This window comes from Salvia hispanica, chromosome 4 (assembly GCF_023119035.1).
Source record: "Salvia hispanica cultivar TCC Black 2014 chromosome 4, UniMelb_Shisp_WGS_1.0, whole genome shotgun sequence".
Classification (NCBI taxonomy): Eukaryota; Viridiplantae; Streptophyta; class Magnoliopsida; order Lamiales; family Lamiaceae; genus Salvia; species Salvia hispanica.
The window spans coordinates 12,655,126-12,665,732 of NC_062968.1; the positions used below are offsets into that span (position 1 = coordinate 12,655,126).

The 10,607-nt window shown below is 35.0% G+C and overlaps 2 protein-coding genes and 1 non-coding gene across 4 annotated transcripts; all 3 read right to left on the reverse strand.

Annotated features, from left to right (window-relative positions):
• Positions 1-424: 424 nt before the first annotated feature.
• On the reverse strand, positions 425-497 carry TRNAA-CGC. The gene has a single exon. It is a non-coding gene; the product is annotated as a tRNA-Ala (tRNA).
• A 426-nt stretch (positions 498-923) lies between these two features.
• LOC125224118 lies at positions 924-4,426 on the reverse strand. 2 transcript variants are annotated; one of them, XM_048127467.1, is made up of 8 exons: positions 4,322-4,426; positions 4,182-4,221; positions 3,727-3,793; positions 3,581-3,639; positions 3,406-3,495; positions 3,073-3,212; positions 1,498-1,555; positions 924-1,225 (listed from the first exon to the last, which is right to left on the reverse strand). In XM_048127467.1, the coding sequence occupies exons 3-8, from the start codon at positions 3,791-3,793 to the stop codon at positions 1,034-1,036; spliced, it is 606 nt and encodes a 201-aa protein (XP_047983424.1). In that variant the 5' UTR covers positions 4,182-4,221; positions 4,322-4,426; the 3' UTR covers positions 924-1,033. The 2 variants fall into 2 exon arrangements, with proteins under 2 accessions (XP_047983424.1, XP_047983426.1); XM_048127469.1 differs by lacking the exon at positions 4,322-4,426 and having other exon boundaries at positions 4,182-4,321.
• Positions 4,427-5,604: 1,178 nt separating this feature from the next.
• Positions 5,605-8,042, reverse strand: LOC125220384 (protein FAR1-RELATED SEQUENCE 5-like). The gene is made up of 3 exons (XM_048122553.1): positions 5,934-8,042; positions 5,753-5,827; positions 5,605-5,664 (listed from the first exon to the last, which is right to left on the reverse strand). Exons 1-3 carry the CDS (start codon positions 8,040-8,042, stop codon positions 5,605-5,607), a joined length of 2,244 nt encoding a protein of 747 aa, XP_047978510.1.
• Positions 8,043-10,607: the final 2,565 nt, after the last annotated feature.

Sequence of the window (10,607 nt, forward strand, 5' to 3'; positions counted from 1 at the left end):
TTTTATAATGAGATAGGCGTGAAATAAAGTTAATTGAATGTGGAGTCCATTATCAAAAATAATAAAAATGCAAATAGAAAGTTTATTGGTTGACCTAGACAGATGAAAATGGCAAATAGAAAGTTTATTGGTGAACGGAAGGAATATTATTTACGAGAAAAAAATTTAACAAATTGAAGTGTGGGAGTACTTATTCCTTCCGTTCACTTTGTTAAAATGGCAAATAGAAAGTGTATCTCTACTGCCAATAAGTACTCCCATCATCGTCGACAAGCTCAATTGCAAATCACTAGAGATACCCACACTTTTATAGAAACATATACATGTTGGTAAAAATATGAGATGTGTATGGCAGTTTGAACTTTGAACAGGGTAAAATTGGAGAAAAGGGTAATAAAATGGTTATAGATGAGGGTATGAAAAATGGAGGTGCGGGGAATCGAACCCCGTGCCTCTCGCATGCGAAGCGAGCGCTCTACCATATGAGCTACACCCCCTCCACATTTCATATGCTCAGATCCAACCTAAATTACTATATGAGATTATAAATACGTTTGTGTTGGCATTTTATTGATCCCTTACTAGAATTAAATTAAGGAATAGTTCAAATTGCAACAGGATAATGTATGGAGACAATTGCTGCATTAATCGAGAATTGGATTGTTAAATCATTATATTGATTATTTGTTAATCTGCAAAACAGTTTCCATCTTTAATGATGGAGCCCTCTGCCCTCACTTATACAGATTTATAATTGGATCGTTTCATACGCTGCCAATCTCAAAAATAAAATTTGCATGTAAAAATTGCATGCAACCCCCCCCCCCCTGAATTGATTTCTAGAGCAGAGGAACATTACAACGAAATTTTAATTTTTGTACAAAAATTGCTAGATTAGATATTTCTAGGCGGGAAAATTTGGATAAGAGCGAGCACTCCGTTTTAGTATGTATATATCCCAAGTAAAAGCCTTAGCTTCACAAAAAAACATCAGGCTAACCAACTATACGTCTCTAAAGCAATCTAGGAGCTACTAGTGTTGGTTATAATATCCTCTCGCCCATGGCACTCCGAGCTGGCTCCTTCCCTTTCTTCTTGAGTCGTTACTCTGTCGAGACAAGACCCTCATTCTTTCTTCTTTCATGTTAGCAAATAGCGAGTCCAAGGTTTGAGGCTTCTGTTTGGGGCTCAGAGAGGCTTGCTGCGCTGGTTTTTGTTGTGGTTTCTGCAAATAAATAGTAACAACAGATTAATCAAAATCGCTACAAAAGCTCAGCAGAGCCTTCTCATTGTGTTGCATTTATCATTCTACTTTGAAGTAACTATCATCCGATAGTCAGCATCCTAACTACACAACTTTATGCATCTCAATTCGTAAACTTAACAAGAATTCTTTTTATGGAAATCATAGAAAAAGATCAAAAGAAGAAATAGATATAGTGACTGAAAATGGAAGCATAGAATGTTCAGTGTTAAAATGAAGGGGGGTACACATACCTTCACAATGAAGCCAGATCCAGTTGCAGCATTATTCTTGAAAGTCGAGGCCCCAGTCCTGCAAAAACATAACATAGCAAAATCAAATAAGAGTATACGTAAAATGCAGGCTACAACATTTTCCAGAAACAATGCATCAAGAGTCAGAATGATCCCTCAGCTTATGTGATCAATCAACCACGATCGAGAAGCAACATGACCAACGTGTAGATCTCTTTTAAACTACTTCATAATCAGCGAGGATAATGTAAGATATACTGTGGGCCGTATCAGAGGCTTGTTATCTTCATCATTCCTTTTTTATTCTATATGACACTGTACCCAGTAAGGATAAAATAAGATACACCTGGACTTATCTGATGCTCATTATCAACTTATAAGTCTTATACACAACAAAAATTCAGTAACGGGTTATGGCCAAGACTGATGGAAAGAACCCCCTTCTTCAGAGAGCATGAAAAAAGTGTTCCCTGGTTCATTGAAACATAATTAACCTTGGGCCACACAGTGAACAACCCCCAGAAACACCATAATCTTAATTGGGTTTCGGATAGCCAATTATTATGTAGAAAACCAAGGAAGCTGCAGGTGTCCCTTTAGCAGGCAAAGATCACAAACAAAACAAGCTGGTCCGCATCACTAGCCCAAACCACTTATTCCAACCAACAATGCTGCCCTAAAGGCCTCTAAACACTTATTCGCACCACTAGCCCAAAACACTTATTCCAAAACAAGCTGGTTCACATCACAATGCTGGTCTGAACAACCCTTTGTTAAACAAAGAAAGTAAGAGATGCCACCCAATTCACTCCTCTAACCATCAAAATATAGAGCAGAGGCTGAAACTGTCCAGGGCAGAATCCGTAGAACACAAGAGGTGCCCAAACCATGAGAGAGCATATCCACTTAATTATCCCCCTAAAACCATACAGGCTTGGCCAAATACCCATCAGAGGTTATGAAATTCTGGAGCAATCATCTAAGAAGACAGACCTTCAGAAGATTTTATGAGTCTAGAATGCCACAACTAGAACTGAAAGATCCTCCAATTAACATTTTGTACACCCCCGGCCCCAAATAAATCTAGTCAACAACAACATGAATATACATTTGTAGGAGAAATATCAAGCAGGGCCAATTTATGATATTAGCACACCATAGCAAACAGTCTACGGCTCCATTTACTCTTAACTTCCACAAACAAATAAGTATGCTTCACTTATATCAGACCAAAGTATCATTTCTTTGGCAACAAATGGCCAACAAAAATCAGTTAAACCATCCCACACATGATGCACCCAAATGCCAACTCCCAGGATGATACTCAATAAGATTGAGTAGCCATGTTTCAACAACAGATGTAAAAGCGCCCAGATTAATCCATCATCCAACTAAACGAAAGACAACATCAACATGCTCTGTGAAATAGACAAGTGGAGTTCATGGAAAGTCCCAAGAAGAGCCACCAATTACCTGCATCAAAGCAGAAAAGGAATTAACCCCATCAACACATGTTATAAGAAATTGAAACAGTCCATAATTTAGAAATATAGATGCGCATAAACAATTGTTTACCTTGATTTATTAACATTGAATGGCCTGCTCCAATTTGAAGCTCTGCTTCGAATAGGAGCAACAGCAGCCTTTTTAGCAGCTTCAGATGCCAAAGGGAAGTGATTTCCCTGAAAGTTTGACCTCCTCTGAGCAAGGGCACCCTGTCAGAAGAGAACAGAAAATGGTCATAAACCAGACAAATTACAGTTTATGTTAACCAACTGCAGCCCACACCAGTCCTTCCTCCACCACACTCCATAAAAACTCATGCAGGACGGATGAGGTTTCAACACTTAGAGATAATACAAATCTAACACAGTACCATAAGTAGATTCTGATAGTTACTTGCCATACCTGTCTGAGGGAAGTTCTTGTGTCCATAAACCTTTTGACTTTCAAACCTTTATCTTGGGAAGCATTGTTGAACGATTTCTGACCCTTATTCTGTACGTATTGAAACCATTTGTTTCAGAAAAGATTAATAAAAAGGAAAATACTTCAAACAGAAGTGTCAAATAATGGGTCTTACAGAAACTCTGTGTTTGTTCGGCTTCACAGCACGAGTCTTGGACATTTTGATGATGTCATCTGAAGTTAAACGGAACAAAATAAGGGAATGCAACAATGAAACCATGGCCAGTAAGCATATAACATAAGTACGACTAAAATGCACACCTAATGACATATCCATTTTCTTCTCTGTAAGAGCTATTGCCTCACTTGTTAGGAGCTTATCCGCCATCTGTGTATGGGGAAAAAGGGTCATACATATTAGACACGACAGATATTCCCCAAGTAAACGAACATAGGGGGAAAAGCCAACAATGTCCATCAATGAATCAAATTATACAATTTCTTCCAATTCCAAACCCCTCAAATAAAAATAATCAGTCGCTCATCAACTCAATTTGCGAACATTCATAATATCAGAATTGGCAAACGAAGTTTAAAAGACCTAATTCCACATCATAAAACAAAATCGCAATCCATAAACTCAGAAATTGACCAGAAGCGCATAGTTCAAAATATAATCATGGATAAATAGCAAGAGGTGTGCATAGAACCCAAATACACATATAATACAGTTAAATCCGAAGCAGGTTAGTAACAGTAAGCAAAAAATAAGCTACCTGGTGATCGAATATGATGGTGACTTGTGGAGAGAAAAATCTGAATTAGGGTATGAGCGGAATCAAAACGACTTGAGAAAAACAAGGTTAAAACAAAGGCGGTGTATGGAGAAAACGAAGGATAGGGGGCGGACTTGTACCTTCAAATCATCACCCAACACGTTTTTCAAATTTCAAGTCCGACAAGTTTGATTATGGTATAGAACTTGAGAAACCCTTAGCCCAACAGTAAAATGCTGATTTTAGCGGATGTCACGTGTGTCAAGTGGATTGAGAAAAATATACTCTTCCATCCTATTAAAAAAAATTGATAAAATAAGAAAGAAAGGATGTTACTTGTTTCAAGTGGATAGAGAAAAATATATTCTTCCATCTTATTAAAAAAATTGATAAAATAAGAAAGAAAGCAGAACGGCAGTAAAGTAAGAAAGTGAAGAAAATGATAGTTAAAGTAGTATTAGTGGATAGTGAGACCTATATTATTAAATCGATATAACTTTCCAAAAATGAAATGCACTTATTTTTGTGGGACAAACAAAAATGGAAAGCGCACTTATTTTTATTGGACGGAGAGAGTATTATATTAATGTGAAGAGCTTTTTTCAAAAAATGAAATGTGATATAGTTTATGAGTAAAAATTCCATACTCATTCCATACCAAGTGGCATGATTATGTGGTATACCTCACCACTAATTTAGTGACAAATGGAAGTAAAGTGCCACATATATTTAACTCCAATATACTAAACTAACGGCTCCGGTAATTCATTTATGGAAAGTAGCAATCCTAGTATTAAATATGGAATGTCTATAACCTAGAATTTGATACTACAATATCTCCCTTATAATATAAAAATTTATAAATTTGATACTTCAGTATCTCTCTTTTAACATTCTAGAATTGGCGTAAAATATACTTCAATATAATAATAATATTTTATCCAAAAAATATTAATCATACTATTACATAATTTTCATGTTATAATTGTTTGATAGTAGTGATATTTTAGGATTTGATAGGTAAGAATATTTGTCTTTGTTTTATATTTATATATACAAAAAAATTATAGAAATAAAATTTATGACTATAACTTAGCAGTAACAAATTATACTAATTTTCAATTATTATCAAGTAAAAAATTAAGAAATTTTATAAATAAGAAAATCAAAATTTAAAAATAAAATATTGTATTTTCAAATAGAATAACTTAAAGATCACCGAAAAGTATAACCTTATGAAACTTAGTCGATAACTAGTACATAATATGTCTCCCATTTTCATAAACAAAAGAAATAAAAATACTACTCCTTGTTCAAATATAAAGCTATCACAAAAATCTCTTCAAAAGTATTTCTTCGCGTTCTAGCAACGATACCTAAAAATTTCTCCAATCCAAAATACTTTTCTCAACTTGAGATAAAATCAAGGGGGACAGTCACTCGGAAACATGATTTGAGGTACACTTGGAACACCTTGGTAACCCTACAAAGCAAAAATAATGTATATCTAGTTACAAATGAAGCACATAAGAAAATAGGGTAATATATCATCTTTTGAGTGTGAAATATACCTGACTCAATAATGAAGTATATGAGAAAGGTTGTGCATTAACATGTTGAATCGACATCATATTAGATGACAGACCCTACAAATTTTTACACCAACAAAGAACTCAAATATGATATATTCATATAGATATATATAATATATTTATGCATAAGCTAATATGCATAACTTTTAGACATACATACCATGGTTTGGTGGCTTGGATTCACGTGAAAATCCGTATTCAATATTGGCGCTTGCTCTATGGGAGTCATGCCATGAAATGGCGGCAAATGTTTTTTTCCTTTCGAAGAATTTCCCTTCTTTCGCTTCTCTATAGCACTTTTCAGTCGAGTATTTGTCATCCCCTTTGACTTTCTTCTAAGAGGATCAAGAATCTGAGTTGAAGCATGTTGAGGGACATCATTATCCTGATTTCTCATGGTGTGGTTTTCGCTCTTAGAAACCGAGGAGGCATAGTTTCTAATCTCAACATCAAGCTCATGGAGTTTCCTTTTTGCAATTTTAATGGTTTCAACGTCATTTACACTTAAGCTCATGACGTCAAAAGATTGACGCATCAACTCCTTCAGATGATAAGTTTTTGACATTGTCAAATTGAAGGAGCATGAACCACCGTCATCATGAAGAAATTCTCGTCTTGCACTTTTCGTCCACCTCTTTAGTATGTATTGCATAGGAATAGTAGTCATATTCAAATGATTATTCATTACCGTCAATGCATGGCAACATAACCACCCCAATAAATCAAATAACCTGCATGTACATGAGATGATAACATTATTTGAATCAAAACTTACAGAATGCTCTGCATGACCTAATTCCCTCCTCAAGGTGTAAGTGTAAACTCCGCCTTCATGCTTAGAACTTGTCACATGCCATGACAATCCTTGAAAATACTCGGCTTGAAATTTTTTGAATATCTTCAAAGTATACACTTGTTCCGCTTGCCTCAAAATACCACAATCCACACTGACTCTTGGCACCCCTCGAGTACATTCGAAATCATCGGCCACTTGATTATCACGCATCTTTTCTGCTTGCTTCTCATAGTGATTAACAAACTCGGTTAATGTCATTGTCTTACAAGACAAATGTTTGAAAACATTATTCGTGCTTTCACTTCTCTGTGTAGATCTTATGCCGGCCGAAAAACTAGCACGGTTAAATGCGGGGCACCATTTATGACGCAACGAGTACAAATTACACAACCACCTATTTTCCCCAATATTCCATTCTTCACATAGATCTCTCCAAAGCTGCTCCATCTCATTCTCCATTTCAACTTCATACATGATTTTATTGAATTTTGCCTTAAATCGAGAATCCGAAAGAAGATGCGAAATATGTTGGGTGGCATTTTTAGAGATATGCCAAACACATAACCGATGAACACTGTTTGGGAAAACCTTGCCAATAGCATTGGCCATTGCACTATCTTGATCAGTGAAAATTGTTTTAGGTGCCTTGCCTCCCATTGCCTCCATGGACGTCTCAAAAATCCAAATAAATGAGGTTATTGTCTCATCTAGCATAAAAGCACAACCAAATAAAACATTCTTCCAATGATTATTAACCCCCACAAAAGGCGCACACACCATGTTGTACTTGTTTGTACGATACGTCGTATCAAATACAACAACATCACCAAAACAATCATAATCTATTCGTGAAGCACCATCGCACCAGAAAAAATTAGTCATTCTATTTTGGTCATCTACTTGGAACGAGTAGAATAGATTACTTCCGGAAGCTTGTAAAGACTGTAAATGCTTCAAAAGACTTTGACAATCTCCTGCACTTATTAAGTTCATCCTCTTTGACTGTAAAAAATTTCTAGCATCCTGAAGAGTAAAACCAACATTTTGTGCTCCACCCGCTTCATTTGTTAGGTAAGAATAAGCTTTTGTGGCTTTAATCCCAGATTCTACCATGGTGTTAAGAATGCATCCCTTCGTTTCTGTAATCTTTTGACACGATCTAATCAAATGCTTTTGATTATCCTCAACAAAAGGATGATTATGAAAATCATTGAATTCGACCACTTCCCAAACACCTCCTTCTATATGAAATCTAATACGAGCCACACACCCACATCTTTTTAGTGACCTTTCAGTTTTTCTATCATCGGAGGGGGAAAATTCTGAGTATCCCTCACAACAGCACAAAAACGTGCATCCTCGAAGCTCGTTTTTACGATTATAAAATTTCTTACCTTTACGAATTCCGAATCCCTTGCTGAAGGCATATGCATTATAGGCATGATACGCCTCTTCTTCATTTGTAAAAGTCATTCCACGTTTAAATACAAATTCAGTCTCCACAATACGCACGTAGGAATCAGATGGAATTTCTGTCATAGAAAAAATATGTATAATTCAATATAAATTCACGCAATTAAAAATACTACTATATGTTAATAAATTCAAATTAAGGATTCACTATCTTATCATTATGCAATTAAAATGAAATTATGAGTAATAGAAGAACGTGAATTGTAAAATCAAGAATGAGTATTTTCAAAAACACATTACAAAATAGTTATAATAACATATTCCACTATCTGTATAGTCAAACAACACATACATACACCATATAAAGATAATGGAGGAAAACTTACCCATGGAATTCAAAAGGGATGAAGAAGTGGAGATGATTTCTTCTCTGTTGTATGATGAGACCGAAAATTATGCAGTACACATAAAAATATTTTTATATTATAAGGGAGATATTGTAGTATCAAATTCTAGGTTATAGACATTCCATATTTAATACTAGGATTGCTACTTTCCATAAATGAATTACCGGAGCCGTTAGTTTAGTATATTGGAGTTAAATATATGTGGCACTTTACTTCCATTTGTCACTAAATTAGTGGTGAGGTATACCACATAATCATGCCACTTGGTATGGAATGAGTATGAAATTTTTACTCTTTAGTTTATAGGACAAACTCAAAACAAAAGTGTGACATTTATTATGGGACGAAGAGAGTACCAAATTTTATAATTTTCATCATCTATAAATAGAGACCACATTTGTTATAGTTCTGCATAAAAGAAATATTTTTCTCCTCCCATAATCCTTCTTTGATACAATTTCATGGAGTATTTTTTAGTTTCCTATGTTATAGTTTTGCACCAGTTATGAATTTTTAATTTTGTATTTTAATTATTGTAATTTGTTTTTTTATTTGTTTATTTTTATAATTTTTAGTTTGTTATTTATTGTGTTTTTTATAAACTTTAAAATAATTAATATTATTATTACAAAATAATATAAAAATAAATATATATTGATGTTGTTGGATTGGGTGTTCATTGATAAATCAACAAAAAATACGTGGTTGGGTTGGCTGAATATTACTGATGTGGAAGATGATGTGGAAGAAGTATAAATTAATTAAAAATTTTAAAAATGGATGGTTGGATTGGATCAAGTGGTTGCTGATAAAAACATGGTGTAAGGCTACCCTAGTATATGTGGGAAACGGCCTAGAAGAGAACGTCTCCCTCATTTTTTTCCCCACCTTTTCCTCAGACTAGACTGAAATTGAAGAATCTCTTGCATTGTTAATTGAAAGATAAATAGGTTTCCTTCCAAGGTGAAGCTAAAAGGAAAAACATATGTAGTAGAAAAAAATTCACCTTCTTCATAAATCTAAAAGGGAGAAAAATATTGCTCAAAATCAGCCACATGAAAAACACGCCGGCTGCTAGCTTGACTTTAGTGGAGCTAATTACCATCGAATCAACAAAATCACAAAAAATTTCGCAGAAATATTCCCCCAACCAGAAATCCTCTGTCGTCGGCGAGCTGTAGATTCTCCCCCTAAAAAATATCAAAGACATAGATATGACAACAAAATAAAACACCTAATAAAACTTTCGGAGTTGCTGGTGTGAATTGCTTGGAGAAGAGTTGGGGATGGAAGAAGGTTGATGCCTTATGGAAGAATAAATGACAAAGGGTATGAAGGGTATAATTTCCTATTTCTGGGTACGCAATACGAGTCAGAATTACTATCATACAAAAATTGTACTCCCTCCATCCCAGCTCAAGTGATTGATTTCTTTTTAGCAATTGTTTTGCGAAGATGATACTCCCTCCGTCCCCAAAGAGTATGAACTATTGTTTCCTTTTTAGTCCGTCCCTGAAGAGTATGAACTTTCTAATTTTAAAAAATTTAAACAACATCATTTTATTCATAACTTATATCATTATAATAATGTGGACCCCATTCTGCACTAACATTATTTCCACTATCCTTTATCTCTCTCTCTTTCTTACTTTTCTCCTTGTTAATTAAAACTCGTATCGAACTCAACGTTCATATTCTTTGGGGACGGAGGGAGTAATAAATAGTTAAAGTGAAGAGAACGTAAGATTAAAGAGAATAATACAGAAGAGAGTCATATCTACATTATTCTCTTACTTACTTTATTTTCTCTTCACTCTAACTATTTATTACTTCCTCCGTCCGCCATCAGGAGTCTCATTTCTTGGCGGCACGAATTTTAAGAAGTGTTAAGAAAAGTGGGTGGAAAAAAGTTAGTGGAATATGAGTCTCACTTATACTATATATTAGTATTAAATGGAATGTGAGTGGAAAGTGAATTGGGACTCCTATTCGCGGACAACCTAAAATGAAAAAGCGAGACTCTTATTCGCGGACGTAGGGAGTATCATTTTCCTCAAACACGTGTCGAAAAAGCAAATAATCACTTGAGATTGGACAGAGGGAGTGATTTACAAATCCATGCAGTTCTAGCCTATTTCAGCGGGCCTCTAGATGGGCCATACCAAAAACAAGGGCTGGTATGGTGGCTAAAAAGGTTATAAAAAAGACGGAATTACTC